The sequence below is a fragment of the Pavona decussata genome, unplaced genomic scaffold (genome assembly GCF_977016875.1).
Source record: "Pavona decussata unplaced genomic scaffold, jaPavDecu1.1 SCAFFOLD_856, whole genome shotgun sequence".
Classification (NCBI taxonomy): domain Eukaryota; kingdom Metazoa; phylum Cnidaria; class Anthozoa; order Scleractinia; family Agariciidae; genus Pavona; species Pavona decussata.
In genome coordinates, this window is record NW_028145929.1 from 102,888 (window position 1) to 124,353 (window position 21,466).

The 21,466-nt window shown below is 38.5% G+C and overlaps 1 protein-coding gene across 1 annotated transcript in view; it reads left to right on the plus strand.

Moving 5' to 3' along the window:
* Positions 1-21,453, plus strand: part of LOC146448612 (uncharacterized) — a gene marked incomplete at its 5' end in the record, with an annotated part of 123,245 nt that extends 101,792 nt beyond the window's left edge. Inside the window, 7 exons of the mRNA XM_085102419.1 lie at positions 99-170; positions 1,018-1,092; positions 3,315-3,383; positions 3,503-3,711; positions 6,856-6,981; positions 12,969-14,561; positions 19,411-21,453. Of these exons, the coding sequence (XP_084958545.1) occupies positions 99-170; positions 1,018-1,092; positions 3,315-3,383; positions 3,503-3,711; positions 6,856-6,981; positions 12,969-14,561; positions 19,411-19,784 (2,518 nt within the window). The remainder of the gene's footprint in view (positions 1-98; positions 171-1,017; positions 1,093-3,314; positions 3,384-3,502; positions 3,712-6,855; positions 6,982-12,968; positions 14,562-19,410) is intronic.
* Positions 21,454-21,466: the final 13 nt, after the last annotated feature.

Genomic DNA, 21,466 nt, shown 5'->3' on the forward strand with positions numbered 1-21,466 from the left:
ATTATTATCCTCAACAGCAGGGAATCATAACACCAAAATCTGGAAAGTAAAAGCAAGAGCAAGTGTATTGCATATATTGTTATATCTGTTATTATTAGACTGCTTTCAGATAACCCTATCAAGACTATTGGATTACAGGCCTTCACCGTTCCATACGAAAGTTTATCAGTGTAAGCATAAAATCAACCGGTTAAGTAAAGAATTTCAATTGTTTGTTCATTAAAAAAGATCGTTATATATTGCGAAAAGAAAAGATTATTGGCGATTTCCTTATATTTAAACAATGAACTGCCCACCAAATTATTTTCAAGGCGTGTTGTAAAGACCTAGCTTTTAAAAAGCTATCATGTTTGACTGATCTCAGTAAATGGTGGGCGTTTTTACCTTATTTTGTTGATTTACGTACTGCACCTACCTTAACCGACCATTTTTTGCGTGCAACAAGGTCCTCGCTTACGGGATAATTGATGCATTTAGTGGGAGAAGAAAGGGGGTGGGGGGTGGGGTGGGCTTTTAACTTTTTAGCCTCTATGTCTGCCCAAAAAAACATCTAGTGAATACAGAACTATTTCATTTGAGTTCCTCAATATCAAAAGATGGCTTCATATGACATCCGGCAATTAAAGTATTTATTCTGTACGAAATTTGGCTCAAGTTCTATTGTTGTTGATGATGCTTCAGTCTCATTAAAAAAATGGTGATTTCAACGCACCCTTCCACAAAACAACATGCAATTTGGCAAACTTTTGAGTTACTAGTAAAGTAATATCCTAGCTGTTTTATTTGTTGCATGTCGTGAGGTTTCTGTCGAGAAATGTTACTGAGGCGAATCATCGAAATAGCCTGTCTAAAGAAGATGCGAGTGTGAGTCACATACAAGTTAAATGTTAGGGATGCATGCTTTAATAACTGCAGAACTGGAGATGCAACTGAAATTCCCTGTAATTTCTTATTTTACGTGCAAATTTCTATTTCATTGTTATTAAAATGATCGTTAACCAGTTTTTGTTTCCTCAGATACATGATACGGACAAAATTAAAGAAAGTCAGCGTTCAGTCGTTCGACATGGTTGACAACCTCACAATTAGTATGTAAGTATCGATGATCAAGTGTCCCAAAAGGAGATGATTGGAACCCTGCAGGAGTCTGAAAAAGTTTGACGTGATTTCCGAAGCATATTTGATACCCAGACAAAATTGCTGATTTTGGCTAGATGGAACAATGGAAGAAAGCCATGGGGTTCCGGAGCCTGGAAGTTTTGTGTTGGAGCTCTGGAGGTCTCGAAATTTCTACTATACCCCGAGCTCTGAAGCCCTAAATCCCGTTTGGAGCCTGAACGTCAAACTAGAAGTTAGGTCGTGAGCCGGAAGGCTTCTCGCTTAAAAAAAAAAGCATTATTAGCATGTTAACCAAAATTTACATTCAAAAGTCGTTTGAATCCCGTTGCTTCAATTCTCAATATACTTCTTTTGCAAAATTTAAAATTTTGTTCGTAGCTAAACATGAGGACAAAAATCACCTATGAATCCCCTTAAAAATTAGCTTCTGTTTTTCAATGCACTTTCTAAGATCCTTTCTTCTGTAACACCTACCTACGTACCCACCTATCTACCTACCTACCTGCCTAACTTCCTACCTAACTACCTAGCCACTTTCCTACCTACCTACCCACCCACCTACCTACCTACCTACCTACCTAGCTACCTACCTACCTTCCTACCTTCCTACCTATCTGCCTACTTACCCACCTACGTACCTGCCAGCCCACCCACCTACCTACCTACCCAACTACCGATCTTCCTACCTACCTACCTACCTACCTACCTACCTACCTTACTACCCACCTACTCACCTACGTACTTACCTACCTATCTAGCTACCTACCTACCCACCCACCTACCTACTTACCTACCTACCTACCTACCTACCTACCTACCTAACTTCCTACCTACCTACCTACCTACCCACCCACTTACCTATCTACCTATCTACCTACCTACCAGCCTACCCACTTACCTTACTCCCTACCTTCCTACCTACCCACCCACCCACTTACCTGCCTACCTATCTTCCCCCCACCTACTTACCAGCCTACCCACCCACCTACCTACCTACCTACCCACCTACCAACCTACCTACCTACCTATCTACCTACCTATATGTATTTCTTTTCAGTAGCCCACTCCCACCAAATATCTTTGTATTTTTCTTTTAAGTTCTTTCTTGTTTTAAATACATGATTTCTTTTGTTTTATTCTCGTTACCTAATGAATGAGAGTACTTACCACAAAATCACCAAAATCCGTATAAATTTACATTATTAACTTTGACATTGTGAGCCTGCTGCCCCTACCTTTCAACCTCTTCACTTGAAGCGCATCAAGGCTTAGACATGGAGCCTTGGAGAGCATATAGACCGTCCCAAACGTTTTTCTTTAAATTCTTCAAAGTGAGATGATGGCATCATATCACGTAAAAATTACTAATTTGTTTTCCAAAGCGGCCATCTTGGACCCTTTAGCTTGAATTTCTCGTTTTCTCTTAAAATGTCGACTACCAGCTAAATTGATTCATTTATCAACCCACGTAATATTCCGACATAACATGGGTTATTAATGCAGACACTTTAAACTGGTCTAGAAATATAAGAGCTATCAGGGAAAACTAAACATTTTTCCACAAAAAGTAGCCGTAAAAAGCGTCCTGGGCTTAAGAAGGTTCAGTCACAATATAACCAGTAAGGCCTTTTTTGTTATATGAGAGGCTCGTTATTTTTATATTTGGTAGATTATTTTTATTCATGTCATTACATGTTGTTTGAATATGTCTACTTCCAAACGGCTATAACAGCGACACGATTAAAAATAACGTGTATTTATGGCACCAAAATTGGAAAACAGAGGACAAGTACCTCAAAGGTGTCTTTTAAAAGTTAGATAATACGAGATTCGCTTGTTTTATTGAAGTTATCAATGTTTAATTGTTTGTCTTTTTCAAGACAATTAAGTTGGCAGATTGTGATGTTGCTTAATCTTTTATATTTTTCTGCTACTTGCTGCCTCTGTCCGTGCTTGTTTGTGTTTTTTTTTGTAATGGCATTCGTTACACAGTAAAATGAGTGCGCACGTTGTGCTTGTCTTAAGACGCTTTTGAAATCTTCTGATATCTCCATTTGTAGAATAGTTACGTCTTCACTGTTCTTTTAATAAATTTATTTTGAAAAAGCGAATTTGGGAAAAGAAAAAGTGTAATCTTGTACTAATAGCCAGGAAGTGGAAGTAACCATCACATTAAAATTGTTTGATTTACCTAGAACTTTGGATGAAGAAAAAATCGGAACCATGAAAATTGAAGATGGGAATCATATTTGCACAGTCCACCTGTAAGTGCTTCACGTATTTACAACTGAAACAATGTCGCGAAACCATAGTTAGGTTTTTCATTGATTTATCATGATTGGGTTTAACTTACATCACTTCCATATTAACTTTGTGTCTTTAGGGGATTAGGCCTCGATGATTCTGAGTACATGGACATTTCAAAGGAAAACGTACTTATAGAGCCAGTTTTGCGTGAGGCCTTCCGTCGATCTGGGTTTGCCCGCGTTTATTCTTCCAATGAAGACCATTTGCTTCCGTGTCCATTGGGGACATTTGTGAATAAATCTGTCAGAGATTCTGCTGACCTTAAGTGCCAAGAATGTCCAGCTGGTAAGTTACTTCTTAAGCTTAGTGTACATGTGACTTCAATCGTCACAATTTAAAGTAATTTAAATTTGTGGCCGGCAGATTCTAGACATAAAACGCGCAATAAAAATATAACATATTTACATATATAGTTTGAATTTGAGGGCAGTGAGGCTTATCTGAGGTTAACCAAAAAAAATTGTGTCGTCGGATCTCACAGTTAACAAAATTTTTCGTAAAATGAGATTCAATTCTTTGTTAGTGTTACTTCTGCATAGAGAATAAAAGAAATAAATAAATAAAAGAAAAGAAAAGGATGTGCGAAGAATGCGAGTTGTGGATTTGCGAGTTGCAAGTTGCAGTTGCGAGCTGCGAGCTGCAAGTTGCGAGTTGCGAGTTGCGAGTTGCGAGTTGCGAGTTGCGAGTTGCGAGTTGCGAGTTGCGAGTTGCGAGTTGCGAGTTGCGAGTTGCGAGTTGCGAGTTGCGAGTTGCGAGTTGCGAGTTGCGAGTTGCGAGTTGCGAGTTGCGAGTTGCGAGTTGCGAGTTGCGAGTTGCGAGTTGCGAGTTGCGAGTTGCAAGTTGCGAGTTGCGAGTTGCGAGTTGCGAGTTGTGAGTTGCGAGTTGCAGTTACGAGTTGCAGTTGGGAGTTGCGAGTTACAAACAGACAAAATAAGGATATTTCTAATCCTAGTCAAGTTAAGATAATAAGTTAAGGATAGCAAAGACTTTAAAAAGAAAATTTTGAGAAAAATAAGCAATAACCCCTGGGTGGGCACTCGTTTTTCGGAGTTCAGTTTTAATATCAGCCTAGTTACACCCAGAGGGTTACAGGTTTGGGTAAAAGAAGTGTTAGGGACCTATGCCATTGCCTTATAAAGCTCAGACAATGGTAAAAAATGGACAAATCCTATTATTTTTCTTTCGTACCGTTTTAAGGGTAAAAAACGTAAAAGCCCACGGCCAAAAAATAGGCCACTCTTAGGGGGTTGTTTTCAAAATTTCACACGAGCATTTGTGTCACTTTTATGCATGGGAATACCCAAGGCTCTAAATTTACTTAGCAAAGAAATCAACCACAAAACGCTATACCAGGTGATAAATAAAAGAAGCATCTTTGCCGAAAGACTAAACCAAAAAAGGGGGTGGCAATCAAGTTTGGGGGTATTTTCTGAGTTGCTAATAACAAAACCTGAATGTAACGAAACTGCCCGCTATCCATAAATGATACAAGCGATATAAGGGTAAAGGTTTGCTTATGATGGCTACCGATCTTGACGGATCAGTCGCAGTTATCATATCGAAGCCTGACGGTACAAATTTCTGTATTTTTTCCATCACAGACGATCGCTCTCGATACCTAAAATACTGTTTTCAACAATGGGGTGATCGTTGCCGATCATATGGAACGGCCAGCCGTAAAGTATCCTCGGAGACCCAGTAATGTAACCTGTCGGTGTCAGTAATTATTTGAAAAACAGAACTAACGTGAAATTTTGTTGGCTATGATTCATTTTCTGAACTATCGATTATTAGTATTGATTATTAGTATCGTTTTTATAAATTGGCACTCTTAGAAAAGTTTTCCTCGATTTTGCTCTTTTTCCGGGGAATTTTTCCTTCTGAATTTCTTACGTGTTTTCTTTGCTTGCACACGCACGTGCACATGAATCCGCTCTTTGTGGTTTAATGAACGCGTGGGAAAATCTTAGAAACTGTGACGGAATGTAACGATATGGAAAGTTGTGATGGTGAAGACCACGTAGTCGTGCAGTTAATCTTTGTTCACCATGGAGGATTCGTCCGATGTTATAACTTAACTGAGATTTATTAATCAGTGGCATCGATCCCTAACCCGTCCTTTGCTCAAAAAGGTTATTCTCTGGTCGTAACTTTGGTTTATATTAAAACTAAACTCAACAAAAGATTTAAGTACCTTTTACTCTGAAAAGTCCATTTTTACGTCCTTGTGATCCCTAACTTTTATATAACGTTAACTTCACTAGAAATTTTCATGTTCTAGTTTTGGCAACTCGCAACTGCAACTCGCAACTCACAACTCGTAACTCGCAACTCGCAACTCGCAACTCGCAACTCGCAACTCGCAACTCGCAACTCGCAACTCGCAACTCGCAACTCGCAACTCGCAACTCGCAACTCGCAACTCGCAACTCGCAACTCGCAACTGCAACTCCACAACTCGCAAATTATCCAGTACCAAAAGAAATAATTTAGTGTGCCAAAGTTCAAACGAATCAGCTAAATCTTTTGCGCCCAAAAAAAGGAACTCAGATGTAGGAAAACGCTGATAAACCGTAGAATTCAGAAAGTAAGCCCCCCCCCCCCAACCCAGGCCCCGAAAGTAACGTTCATTTTTTATCTTCGTATTGAACTCCATAAGTAATGTCTCCCCCAAAAGTAACGGCCAACCCGAAAGTAGCAGACTCTCAACAATGACAACTCAACAGCAATAAAATGCCGTATTGTATTTGATGTAAAATTTCAAGTAGTAGACTCTATAATACCACCCTGCGAATAAATTGTGTCCATTTCCATCGACTTACAATGCGGTTAAAGTATTTAATGAAACATAAGTAACTGAAACACGAAAAATGTCCCTTACTTACTAGAGAATCACCAATAGGCTCGTGCTCTCGATCGTAATTACCGTTCAATTTGTATCAACATTGCATTAGATAGCGTAGAACGGCCTTTCAAATTTAAAGAAGTCACTGAAGAGAAACCCTCTGCTCTCAAGCGTAATGCGGATAGAATAGCCTGAGTGTTAAACTAAACAAAATCAAAAGTATGAAGTTGCATAATAAAGATTAAAATACTGCGCAGCGAAGTTAATAAATGAGTATTTCAAGATTATAAAATCGACGCTGTTTCACTGCAGTGAAATGATATCATATCACTTTACGGGTATCAATTTTAGTAACGGCTTTATCACACTGATATTCACACATAATATGTAATAAATATAGAATGTTACCCGCTGGCATGTAGTGTAATAAAGATTTTCAATTCGATGGTTTATTTTATCTCACTTGAATGCTGCAAAATACCATTGAAGGAAGTGTGTTATTGAACTGTGTTACAAACTCTAACTTGTAACACTCTCGCTAATGACAAGATGGCGGCAATATTTTTTATCATTATCTTTTATAGGCGGTTTCTACTCGGACACTGCAGCTTATGTGAACGATGGCTGCAAAATGTGCCCCACTGGAACTTTCGTTCCCTATGACAAAGCGCCTGGAACTAGCGCAGGGGACTGCATAGCTTGTCCACAAGGTAAATCATATCAAACGACACGTACATGGTATCAAGAAATTCACAGACAATCAAATCAAAACCGTTGAACAAATCAGTCCCCCTTTTAGATTCTGTCATCGTGCCTTATACCTTATTGAATTTTCAACAACAACAACATAAGAAATAAAGCAAAGAAAAAAAATTAGAAAGTGATAAGTTACGTCGATATGTCAATACTTGGGGTGGATTATCGCATCAAGAGCATCTGTCAATAATGAAAATGCAGCTTCCATACAAAGAGTTAACACCTCCGCCTACGATTTCACAATGCAATCTTTTACCTCTTTTTTCCGTCCCACTTTTGCTTCAGTGGACAAATCATGGGATTTCCTGTTTAAATTAAAGCAAATTTCCTTTGAAGTTCACAAACGAACCATTTCCGGAATAAGTTTTGAACCATGTTAGTTGGCAAGGCAGTTTTAGTCTTTATCAGTTAAGAGCGCCTGTCCGTAAAAATCAAACATATCGCGGCAAGGGTGGAAATTCGATTTCTTTCATATTTTAATGTCAGATAGGCTAGGATATAACTAAAATCACTGTATAGTTTTTTCGGTGAAATATCCTTTTATTTCAAAGAAAAATGCAAATAACGAAAATCCGTTAAAATCGTCTTTTGAGGCGCTAAATTATTACACGGGTTTGAGAGCCTCGCGTGCGAGGACAAATCATTTTACCGCTTTTAAAACACTAAAATCGTTTTTTACAATCTTTAAATATCTTTTGGAATGATATTGGGAAATATTGCGTCGTTCTGTGTATGAGAAATAATTTAATTTCGTAGGCATACAATTTACTGCAGTAAAAGTACTTCGTGAATAAAATTAATTTTCACCATGTGCGAAACCTTTAAATCGATTAAGCTTCTGGTGGTTGAATGTTAGAAGGATGGTCTATACATTCCTGTAAAAATTTATTTGGGCAAATGATGAAGAGCGACGTGAGAGCTTTTCTTAGTCCGCACAAAATGCAAATATTTGAACCCCCGCGGTAAACTTGGAAGTCGCGGGTCAGACATAACTTTTAGTCCGTGTTCGTGTCTTGACCCATATTATGTTAAAATAAGCACATAGAAAAACATTTCGAAATGTTCTAACCGTATAATATGCTTAAAGACAGGTCCAAATGCCATTTTAGCACGATTCTCTGGTCGTTCGTCGCATAAGTTTGAGCCGGCTGTTTGTACTAAACGTCCGATGTACACCACGCAAACTGGTCGAATACAAATCTTTGATCAACTTTCGGCGCATTTCATCAAGACCGCATCTTTTTCGATGGCTAAGTCATTTGTGAAGTATTGCTTGGTTTACAGTGCACGAAAATATAACATCTGATCGCTGCTAGAATGACAAAAAATGTTGTCTTTTTCAGGATGTTCAGTCTATCTTGCATTGCAGGGAGCCGTTTGTTCGTCACGCAATACCACTCATGGCCACTTTAGGGGAGTGGAGGAGGGGGGAAATGCGAAAATGCTTGATTACTGAACAGGTATACCCAAGGCAACAACAACAATTAAGATAGTGATACCTTTAGTTACGTTCTTTTTCCTTGCTAAAATCCAGATAATTTATTCATTCACGAATTCGTTTGTGCGCGCGGGCTGGCTTGTTAGGAGCGTTCGGGGTGGGGTGGATATTACATTTTACGAAAATAGTATCAGTACTTGCTGATGGAGATAACTACATCCTTAAGCTAGTTCTTTCAATTTTTTAATACAATAGATCCTAGCATGAAACCAAAAAAGCGAAGAGAAAGGTTTTTTTTTTCTTCACGCAGATGACCCCGAATAGCGCATTTCCCGTATGAATAGTTGATAAATAGGAATGAAAGAACGCGCCCCTGCGAAAAATATTGCCGCTCGTTTGCTTTCCTGAGTTAGTGCATTCCTAGGAGGACATTGAATCACCCATTTTTTCATTCTTCCGTAAATAAGTCTGGGTCTGCTGTGGCTTCGGGTTTTCATTCATCTGCGTGTTACTTGGTTGGGTGTGTTGTTTTTCAATTACTATCAAATTTATGGTCTAAATTAAACAATATTTAATTTGAAGATCTTTCTAAAATTAAAAATAAAATCGCTAAAAGATTTCAGTCGAATTTATGGCTATGGCTATGGCCATGGCCATTCAGCGTGAGAAAGAATCGCCAAATAGTTACAAAGTAAACAAATTCTGGTCGTGCTGTTACCTGGCGCCGTTTGTATGCTTAGAGGGGGGCACAAGTGAATTTTTTTGTTCAAAGTCAAGTTTGTTACACTGAAAATGGAGGGTTGTAGTTCTTTTAAGGCCCTTGTTGGTGATACAACACTACGACTACGCGGTACAAGCCACCAAACGTGTCTGGATACTACCTGAAGGAAATGATGGTGTTACGTAACGCGCGTGGGCCACAACATCATCCGTCCCGAGAGCACCCCTCCTGTCAGAAGCCCCACCCCACGCCAGCACCAGATAAAAACCGGTTATTATTATCATATGAAGGATCGGAACATTTCGTTTTTTGTGAGGGATGGGGGAGACGGTTTGGGGTGCTTACTTGTTTTCAAAATTAGTTAAATGGAGGAGCGGAGAGGGTATCAAATTTGAGGCCGAAACCATCATGTGGCATGATGATTGGTTTATGAATTTAATAGGCAAGGAAAGTGAAGGTATAGCAGTAACTCGAAGGGAGCTAGGTTATTACAGGCTGGTTTTATACCAATCTCCTCCCACGCCCTTCCCCACCCCACCCCTCCTCTGGTCGGTAAGTAATACGGCATTAACTAGGCCCTAAGTGTCGTCCATCAGATTGGAAACAGAGCACTCTTTCACATTTCAGACTGCATTCATTAGTCACTATATTGGAGCCGATTCTGCTCGTCGCTTGAGTTACTTCAACAGACCGCCATAACCTGTTACTAGCCCTATCTACCTGTCAAGGACAGCACACTTACCTGCAGCGATCGGAGTTATGTCCAGTCTATTAACCTACCGACTTACAAGCTGTTATAGCCTTGCGCAAGCTGTTTAGTTGAGGTAATTTTTTTTTTCAAGTTTTGGTGAACGGACTAGCATAACTAAGAGGAGTAAGAAAAATAAGGCCCGAAAAGCTGTTATTAGTCTAACACTGTCTAAGAATAGTGCTAGCCTGCAACCAGTGATAAATTAATATTGGGGCTTACCAAAGATGAAGCAAGCAAGGAAAGACGAAATTCGTTAAATAAATCGTTTTTTTTTTTTTTAATTTTGCAGTTTTGTGTCTCAAACCTAGAGTATGTGTAGTTCCAGGACTAGTACCGAGTGCAGCTTTCAAGCATTTTAGCCCTCGCCCATGCCCATGACATAGTATGACAAACAGATGCCTACAATGAGGGATATTTTTGGTTTCATACTAGGATCTATTGCATTTAAAGATGGAAAGAACTAGCTAATGGATGTGTAGTGATCTTCATCAGTAAATACTGATACTGTTTAGTAAAATCTTATTCCCCCCCCCCCCCCCCCCCCCCGCAATGGCAACGCTCCCAACAACCGTGCCTGCACGCGCAAATGAGTTCGCGAATACATAAATTACCTGGATTTTAGCAAGGGAAAAATAACATAACGAAAGGCATCACTTTTTTAATTGTTGTTGTTGTTGTTGTTGTTGCCTTGAGCATCTTCATGTTCAGTTATCAAGCATTTCGCATTTTAACCCTCTTCCACCCCCCTAAAATATCCAGGACATTGTATTGCGTGACGAACAAACAACTCCCTGCAATGCAAGATAGATAAAGATAGACCGAAAGCGCAGACATTTTTTGTCATTCTAGCAGCGATCAGATGTAATGTTTTCGTGCACTGTAAACCAAGCAACACTCACAAATGACTTAGCCGTCGAAGAAGATGCAGTCTTGATGAAGTGCACCGAAAGTTGATCAAAGATTTGTATTCGACCAGTTTGCGTGGTGACTACATCGGACGTTTTATAAATACAAACAGCCGGGTCAAACTTATGGGACGAACGACCAGAGAATCTTGCTAAAATGGCATTTGGATCTGTCTTTAAGCATATTATAAGGTAAGAACATTTCGAAATGTTTTTCTATGTGCTTATTTTAACATAATATGGGCCAAGACATGAACACAGACTAAAAATTATGTCTGACCCGCGACTTCCAAGTTTACCGCGGGGGGTCAAATATTTGCATTTTGTACGGACTTTGAAAAGCTCTCACGTCGCTCTTCATCATTTGCCCAAATAAATTTTTACAGGAATGTATAGACCATCCTTCTAACATTCAACCACCAGAAGCTTAATCGATTTGAAGGTTTCGCACATGGTGAAAATTAATTTTATTCACGAAGTACTTTTACTGCAGTGAATTGTATGCCTACGAAATTAAATTATTTCTCATACACAGAACGACGCAATATTTCCCAAAATCATTCCAAACGGATATTTAAAGATTGTAAAAAACGATTTTAGTGTTTTAAAAGCGGTAAAATTATTTGTTCTCGCACGCGAGGCTCTCAAACCCGTGTAATAATTTAGCGCCTCAAAAGACGATTTTAACGGATTTTCGTTATTTGCATTTTTCTTTGAAATAAAAGGATATTTCACCGAAAAAACTATACAGTGATTTTTGTTATATCCTAGCCTATCTGACATTAAAATATGAAAGAAATCGAATTTTCCACCCTTGCCACAAAATTTAGAATTTGTCTGATTTTTACAGACAGGCGCTCTTAAGAGCTACAGCTTATTGCAGTTGTTTTCCGGTCCCTTGTATCATTTATAATTTGTGCAGCTAGGTTTTGTGCTCTTTGAACGAGAATGTACCTCAACGGTCTCGTGGCGCCACTGGAATTCAACTGATTTTTCAGTGTAACGCAGTTTGACAGTAGTCCAGTAATTCTCAAGGATGCTACAAAATTTTTTTTGGTAAATGTTTAATGTTCTTTCTTAAGCAAGACTCGAGTCACGATGGTCATTTAATTAAAGGCTCGGAATTCGGAAAATACGGAACTAGACTTCTGTTTGTCTCACCACACGTCGACTGAGTCAGCGGCATGGTCAGTTTCATCCCTTGTCTCGTTTGTCCCCTTGTTCGGAAGCCCTTCAGACGACGATCAATTCTCTCCGGCTAGGCATCTAAGGCCTGCGTCAAACGTCGAACTTCACATGAAACGAACTAAACTAAGTTTATTTAGCTCATGATAAGTTCTGCATTTGACTCATGATTAATTGAGTTCGTTCGACTCAGTTTTGACCGACCAACCTGTTCTATCCGTCTAATTCAGACGGATAGAACGCGTGAAGATCGACTGTGGGACAAACGATCTTTTCATGAATTCATCCCGCTGACCGAAAGATTCGTTTTTGCTGCGCTGAATTTGGTTCGACGAATTATGTTGGACGATTGACTGAACGGTCGAGCTTTACTCATTGCAAACTGCAAGTTAGTTCTTCTCATGTGAAGTTCCACGTTTGACCCGAGCCTAATTTTCCGCTTCTGTTTTGGGGATAATATTACAACATCTCATGAGGCTTTGTTTTGGTTGCGCTGGCACTCCTCGGTACATTTAACCACAAAGACGTTTATATTTTACTCCTTTGCGTCTTATGAATCACACAGCGACTCCATTTGATCACTACCCTGAGTATAGTTTAATACTACGAAGTTTTAGAACACTATTTGATTTTATTTATGTTTTGCCCAACGTTTAACACCTAATGACTCTGTTCACACACTTTGCATTCAAGTAGGACGGTCCTCTGTTGTCTTACTATAAGGAAGGATTCAAACACACTTTTGAAAAGGCACTTCACCTTTGACGATCACGTGTCTGTTCTCGAAGAGGGCGTGCATGTTAATTAATACGAGATTTCTAAACTTTTGTTAGATCCAACTAAGACAATGATACTATTTGAAGTTAAAATTTTACTATTAAAGAGATTTTTCTAGCTGGAAAACGTTTAATCTTGGCAAATGTTCTTTTTTGATTGTGCAGGTACAAATACTAGTACGTTTGCCGAATTTCGTGCCTGTAAATGTTTAGATGGATTTCGCCGTTATCATCTCTTTGAAAAATGCATACAGTGTCCCAAAGATGGACTGGAATGTAAGAATGACTACGCTACTTTGAAAGAAGGTTATTGGTGGAATTGGCCAGAGGAAAGTCCAACACACAAAGAACTTTATAAGAATTTCACCAGAATCCTTGAAAATGCTTCGTTCAGTCCGAAACTACACATGAATAATTCGTCGCCTGATTATGTCCCCATTTACTACCGACACAAACTTCCCCGACTATATAAATGTCCCAGACACGAGTCATGTCTGGGAGGTATAGATTCAACTTGTGCCGTTGGTTATGAAGGGCCATTATGTGAGGTATGCAGTGCTAGACATTACAAATGGCTGAAAAGATGCGAGGAGTGCCCAACCAAGACATGGACGGCCGTACAGCTCTCTCTCATAACAGTAGTAATTCTAATAGTCGTTCTTGTCGTGGTTTGGACAAGCAGAAAGAAAAACAAAGACGTTAAAGAGCGTTCCTCAGTGGACATCATTCTTGGGAGGTTAAAAATTGTGATTGGCTTTTATCAAGTAACCTCTGGAATTCTAGAAGCCTTCTCATACATTAAATGGCCGGACTCTCTTGCTTATGTTGGAAAGTACTCCGAGGTGCTACAGCTGAACCTTCTTCAGATCGCTCCTGTGCAATGCGTCTCTCCAGAGCTGAAGCGCGATACATATAATGCATTTGCAAGCTTATATGTCACCATTGCAGTAAATGCTTTTGCTACAATCGTGGCGTTTGCTTGTTACGGCCTTAGCAAGTTCATTTTATCACGGAAACCTTGGAGCCCAGAAAAGAAATTGAAGAAAACCTCGCACGCGAAAGAGTTGATTTACCGAAACTTATTTTTCTTCCTCTTCGTTACATACCTGACCACGTGCTCAAAGACAGTTAGCGTTCTTCCCTTTGCTTGCCGCAGCATTTGTTATGACCAAGCGGAACAGAATTGTCGTAAGTTCCTTAGAGCTGATTACAGCATTGAATGTGCGAATGGATTTAACCAAAAAGTCATCGTTGCATACTGTGCCATGTTTTATATCATCTTACTGCCGACTGCATCGCTGGTGTTCATTTATAAGCAACGAAGAGCGCATCCCAGAGTTGAAAAAGATACGGACAAGAACGCTCACAACTCGGAGATTTTCGCTGGACTGAGATTTATTTATGAGAATTACAATGATCGTTCGTGGTACTGGGAACTGATAGAAACATTTCGAAAAGTGGTGTTAACATCTGGGTTGATCCTCGTGGAAAGCGAGAGCAGATCTTACATTGGCCTAGCCTGTATCACATCAGGTATCTATACAGTGTTCTTCGCCTATAAGAAACCAATGGTGGATCCTTTCGAAAACAAGCTAATGCTGTCATCTCTGACCGTCACCTTCGTCAACCTGGTATTAGGAGCTGTCAGCAGAATTCCAAAAGAAATTAAGCCTTCTCCAATTGACCAATATGAGGACAACATCGTCTTTGAGGCACTGGTGTTTGGAGCCAACTCTTTAGTCATTGGTTTTCTCGTAGGTGAGCCAAATGACATTTTTAACATTTGTTATAATTTTTTTTTCTTTTCTATAAATAAAAATCTAACGTACAGATAGTAACGGCACCAGGAAATCTCAGGAAGTAACTGGTGTCCCTTGAGCGCAGAAAAGGGAAAAACATGTTATTACTAGAGCGATTACTATTACTCGATGGCCCCTATTAAAATAAGTGCCTAATATATATATTTAGCCAAGCCTAAAAGCGGAGCTCGAATTTTTTCCATAGCATTTATAGAAATCTGCTTAACGTATGAGCGTGATAACGTTACCACTTCCTCATCCTTTCTGCAGTTATATATATTTTTAGTGCATATGCAGCAAAAACTGTCCATCAACAATAACAACAACAATGTAATACAGAGGGCAAAATTACATACTCCTGATAGGTCGAGCGGCGAAAATACTCGCTCCAGATTGGCTGAGCACGCCAGTTCTACATTTCGTTGGTTTCTTTATTTTATGTCCAAAAACAACGAGTTCTTTCAACTTCTTTGGAGTTCGACTGTTTAAGCCGAGTTGTTTGTACCACAAATACATGGAAATCAAGTGCTACAGCTGGAAAGAAAATTCCTAAACGTAAAGTTTTCGTGTCTTACAAGAAACAGCAAAATAGCATTTGCGTCAAAGCTAAAAGCTTTTATCGGATTGACATGTGTTTAGCTGAGAAACTGAAATCAGCCATGGCGAACAAGTGCTTTCACCTCGCAACTTCTACTTACAACGAATGATAACCGAGCATAACAGTGTCCTTTTGATGTTTTGATGGGAAGAAGGAGCAGGTCAAATTCAGTGGAAGAAATTACTCCGTAAGTTCCTTCTTTAGATCCACCGTTTGCTATTTTTATTGATCTATTTTCGCGGATTCTCAAGCGATAGGAAGGTTCACAGCGCAGGTGAACAATAACCTGACATCAAGTTTTATCGTTGCTAGTTTACTCCTCAATTAAACTTATATTTTCTCTTCATTACATGTGTAAAATTTAAAACTCAGTCAATATTGCTCCTACTGAAATCCAAATAAAGGTCAAGAAAAGGAGAACACGGGGAAATCACTCTTGGTTGCTTGGCACAGATCTTTAGTGTATTTACAACTGAATGAGAACCGTTCGGTGCGACCGTTTTTGCCCCAAAACAAAATGTTCAAAAAATAGTTTCTCTACGAATATTTATCCTATCGAAGCGATTGAAGTATATTTGTAAATCTTGAAACGCGTGAAATAAAGAAAACAACATTGATTGTTGCTCAGAAACGCATTAGACTCGTGAACAGCTAGCAAGTTGCCTAAATTGGTAGGAGTTGCGTTCAAGTTAACAGAGAAAGCAAAATTCCCCGTCGTTTGCTCCTGTTCTCCACAAATTCCATAAATTAGGTCATTAAACGTTGTTGTTTTGCGGAGGACGGCAAAGAAATGTACCAAAATTTAATTGCGGAGGTATTGTTTTTGTTCAAATGTTGTTGCTACCGTCGTCGTTGCTTAACAGGCTTCCCAGACTTATTTGGCGCTCGGATAAAAATGTTTGAAAAATCATAACTCAGTCAATATCGCTCCTACTAAAATAATTCTGCACCTTACAAAAATTTTAACACTTTAACGCTTGGTTGTACTGCGAAATATCATAGCGTTTTTTTAAAAAAAGTTGTGCGTGTTTATACAGTCCAAGCGCACGAAGGCAGAGCGGCGCAAATGCATTGCATGTACACAGCTCAAAAACAAAATGTTCAAAAAATAGTTTCTCTACGAATATTTATCCTATCGAAGCGATTGAAGTATATTTGTAAATCTTGAAACGCGTGAAATAAAGAAAACAACATTGATTGTTGCTCAGAAACGCATTAGACTCGTGAACAGCTAGCAAGTTGCCTAAATTGGTAGGAGTTGCGTTCAAGTTAACAGAGAAAGCAAAATTCCCCGTCGTTTGCTCCTGTTCTCCACAAATTCCATAAATTAGGTCATTAAACGTTGTTGTTTTGCGGAGGACGGCAAAGAAATGTACCAAAATTTATTTGCGGAGGTATTGTTTTTGTTCAAATGTTGTTGCTACCGTCGTCGTTGCTTAACAGGCTTCCCAGACTTATTTGGCGCTCGGATAAAAATGTTTGAAAAATCATAACTCAGTCAATATCGCTCCTACTAAAATAATTCTGCACCTTACAAAAATTTTAACACTTTAACGCTTGGTTGTACTGCGAAATATCATAGCGTTTTTTTAAAAAAAGTTGTGCGTGTTTATACAGTCCAAGCGCACGAAGGCAGAGCGGCGCAAATGCATTGCATGTACACAGCTCAAAAACAAAATGTTCAAAAAATAATTTCTCTGCGAATATTGGTGGTATCACGGGTAAAATGTGTAAAGCTTGAAGCACATAACATAAAGAAAAGATATCGAATGTTGCCTGGAAGCTGAAGCATTTTCGTTTACAAATGATTTGTAAAACGACCGTCGAATCACACGTCATGATAATATTTTTGGTGTACTGAGCAACTGAGCGACCCGGAAAAATGTTTGGAAATTCAAAACTGTGTCAATTCTGCTCCTATAACAATAATTCTAGTCTTTATATAAACGTTAACGAATGGAAAATAGTGGAAAATAGTCTTTAGTGTTTGGTAGAATTATTTTAGAGCTTTTAAACTTGCGTGCGTTTACAAACACATGAAAGCCGTGTGGTGCCATGAAAACAACGCGACCACGAAAAAATATTTTTCAAAACTGATTTATAATTTCTACACAAATATCGATGGTATCGAGAATTTACAGAGCGTCGCACTGTAATTGACTATTGAAGCATCTGTCAATAAAGCCTTAAACACGTAACATAAAGAAAAATTGTCGATTGTTGCCTGGAAGAAAGCATTTTCGTTTACAAATGACCTGTAAACGGCCGTCGAATCACGTAAACATGATAATATTTTCTGCGAGAGCAAGGTAGCTCCCGGAGAAAAATGTTTGGAAATTCAAAACTGTGTCAATTCTGCTCCTATAGTAATAGTTGTAGTATCTAAATAAACGTTAAAAAATTGAGAATACGGAAAAATAGTCTTTGGCTTTTGGTACAATTATTTCAGAGCTTTTAAACTTGCGTGTGTTTACAAACACATGAGAGCCGTGCGGAGCGAATGAAAAAAAAAAAGGTCATGAAACAAAATGTTCAAAAATTAATTTCTATACGAATATCAAAGGTATCGAGAATTTAATAAACGATTAAAGTATCTGTGTAAAGCTTGAAACACGTAGCATAATAAATTATCGATTTTTTCCTGGAAGAAATTATTTTAATTTACAAATGATCTGTTTAAACGGCCGTCGGAATTACGTATAAACATGGTATTTTTTGCGAGAGCAAGTTATTAAAATAGCTCCCGGGGGAAAATGTTTGGAAATTTAAAACTGTGTCCATTCTGCTCCTAATTATTAATAATTCTAGTCTCTAAATAAACGTTAACAAAAGGAGAATACAGAAAAATACTCTTTGGTGTTTGGGATTTAAGAACTTTGAAACTTGCGTGTGTTTACCATCACATGGGAGCCGTGCGGTGCAAATAAAAAAACGCGGCCACGAAATATATTTTTCAAAAATTAACTTCTCCTTGCATATTAGCGATTAAAGTGTCTTTGTAAAGCTATTTTAAAGTTCTGAAAATTGCCATTACTGATCACAAACAGGTGATATAGACAAATGTGAGGCTTCTTTAAACTTACTTTTCCGACCGGCCTGCTCTAACTTGCTATCTATCGCTCCCTTTCACGTTGAACTTTGCTTAATCGTCCCCGCTTTTCTGATTTCTTTTTTTCTCTCTTTCTCTTCTTTCTACGTTTGTCAACATATCCAACGAAAACATATAAATTTGATTTTGTATTTTGTTGTCTTTATCATTTTTGTTGTAAACGCACCTCGCTATGCAACTTCCCGCCAAACAAACTACGGGCGCATTAGCATTGTGGGATTGCGTACGGTCGGACGGTCGCACGGATGGACAAGTGACGTCATAACCAAACCAAAATTTTTCGCTCTCGCGGGTTACCAAATTCTCTTAGCTATGGGGCTCCGCGCCGCGCCTGCGGCGCGTGGTGCTCCGCTATTATAAGTGAACATGCCACGAAACCCCTATTGAGCCTCCCGTTTGGAGGTCTGATTCTGTGATTAGCGCCTTTCTATGATGCCTCTCTACTCCTCTCCTATTTTAGTAAACACAAAAGACATATTTACGCCTCGGGTATACCACTGGCCAAAATATCGGTCAGTTGGTCTACAGTGTAACCTATTTTGATCTTCAAGTATCATGTCATCGCTGTGACGTTTTCCGAGCGTCAAAGGACTTCACTAGTTCTCGTTGTGCACCTGAAAGGAAACATATTTGAACGTACTATCTATCCTCCAAGACTCATCGCCGTCACTTTTATAGTTGCGAGTTTGGGAGAGCTTTAGGATCCTCTCCACTTCTCCTCCGCCCCTCTTTGCCAGAGAAGGCAGCAAAAAAGCTTCGTGTACATGGAGTTAAAAGATAAAATCAAATGAGATTAAAGATACAAAACGCAACCCTGCTATACGTAAGTTACTTGTGTCGTTAGCAGTCCCTCTCCTCACCCCGCACTAGCTAATTTCCATTAATTTTCCATCTGTAAAAAAAAAAAGCAAAATTTATACCAACACTATACACTCTTTGCAAATAGTAGACATCTGAAATAACTTTGGAGGGAAGTTTATTCTTCAAATCTGAGGGGATAGTTGCTAAGTACAGATCTCCCCAATGATAAGAAGGTGCCGACTGGAGTAGGTTACCGGTTGCAGACTTTTAACAACATACTATTTTGTTTTCTGTTATTAGTTCAGTATATCACCCACGTTTACAGTTTCCTCAAAAAGTGGCGCCACAATCGACAATGGTCCTTGTCTTGTTGCTTGGCTTTGATTCTGCCTCTTACTAGTTTGCAGAACGAAATGCTTGGTATGACTGGGAAAAATGTTCTAAGGCAGCAATTGGCATCTGGTAAACTTGGTAAGCCGACGATTTCCGGGGCATTCAAAGACAGTGGAGCAGCTGACATTGAACTTGAAGAGAATGAGACCAGCCAAATGGAAGAAAGTGATCATGGCGGAGTGGCAACCGACTTTGAAGATGCTACTGAAGAAAACACTACAACCCACGTCAAAGTCACCGTTCATGAGCAGACAAGATTGACAAAGGAAACTACCTTGTGAAGGGGAATATACTTGCTTTAAAACGGTCATTAAACCGAACGGTAGATTATTAAAAAGAGACACTCACTAACAAGTGTTGTAAACATAGAAGACCTTTACTATCCTTTCTTGGTTAATATTGATAGCAAGTATGAGTTTGACCTGTGAATAGCCGCAATGTCTTAGCCTTGAATATAATTAATCTGTTTAATTTGTCTAGAGGTTTGCGCCGATAGTCTAATGATTTGTTGATTGCAATGGGTTTCAGTATAGAGTGCTTACGTTTCAGTTCTAAGAGTTTATCAGTCAAAAATGTCCCGTTGCTTCAAATCAAGTCATTGTTGCAGGATTAGTTTAGAAAGGAGAAAATTCAGGAAGAATCAAAATAACTTTTCAAAACAAGAAGGTGGCAGCTTTTTGTAAGAAATGTATTTGACACCCAGGTTCTTATATAATTGCATTTAGCCAGGAGTAGGTTAGTTAACCCAATTAAGACCGTTTATTATTATAATTATTATTATAATTATTATTATTATTTTTATTATAATTATTGTTATAATTATTATTATCATTATCATTATCATTATCATTATCATTATCATTATCATTATTATTATTAACATTATTATTATTTTTATTATTATGTCTATTTTATTGAATAACTTTTCAGTTTACAATTTATTCTGAAACCTGCTGTGGACAGTGTCTAGGCAACAGTTGCTGGACTGGGAAAAAAAATGTGTTTCATTGTCTTAAACTGTTCTGTGGTCCACTTCTGACAGTTGGTTAGTACTTAAGTGACATCTTTCTTGTGAGCTACATCAGAGAGTTCTTTCTTTAATATTATTATTATTATTATTATTATTATTATTATTATTATTATTATTATTATTGTTATCATTATTTCTGTGATTGTGTTCCCTCCATAACTTCGAAAGTATAAAAGCTATGACAGTGAGACTCAGAGAATACCGTAGATACTACGTCCAAAGATGTCTGCCTTGTCTCCAAGTGATGGCGTCGTATAATGTTGCAATTACGTTATAATTGGCAAATGGAGGCCATCTTGGTCCGCCTTCTTAGATTTCTGGATTTTTCCAAACCTTCAGGAAAGTGCCAACATTGAACGAAAAGTAACCGAAACCAAAAAAGGAACAGTGACATGCACTAAAAACATTAAAATTACGGAAGAAATATAATTTTCATCATTTAAAAAAAAAAGATCTTCTTTTTCCTGAAAAAAATGCTTGTCAAAAATCAGTAACACCAAAGTCAATCAACACTAACCGACCACATCAATTTTTTTTCTAGATAAAATCTGAGGTTTGCTCAAATTAAAAAAAAATAAGGTTATTCAGATTTAAAGTCGCCGCGGGCACAATGCCCACCTCCCACTCACCAACTTTAGATAGGGTCAAATTGTAAATATGTTAATATGCGATGGAACACAGACCTCTCTTAGCTGGGATGAAAATTTGTGGTAACTCCAATTGTAAAATGCTGATGGTCAAAAGACTGTTTCTAATATGTATATATATAATACCTAAAAGCCTAAAAGTGGAGCTCCACAATTCCTTTTGTCATAGAATTTATAGAAGTCTTCTTATCGTATGAACGTAGTATTACCTTACAAATTCCTCATCCTTTGTGTAGTTATATCTTTTTTTAGTGCATATGCAGCCAACTGCTTACCAACAATAACA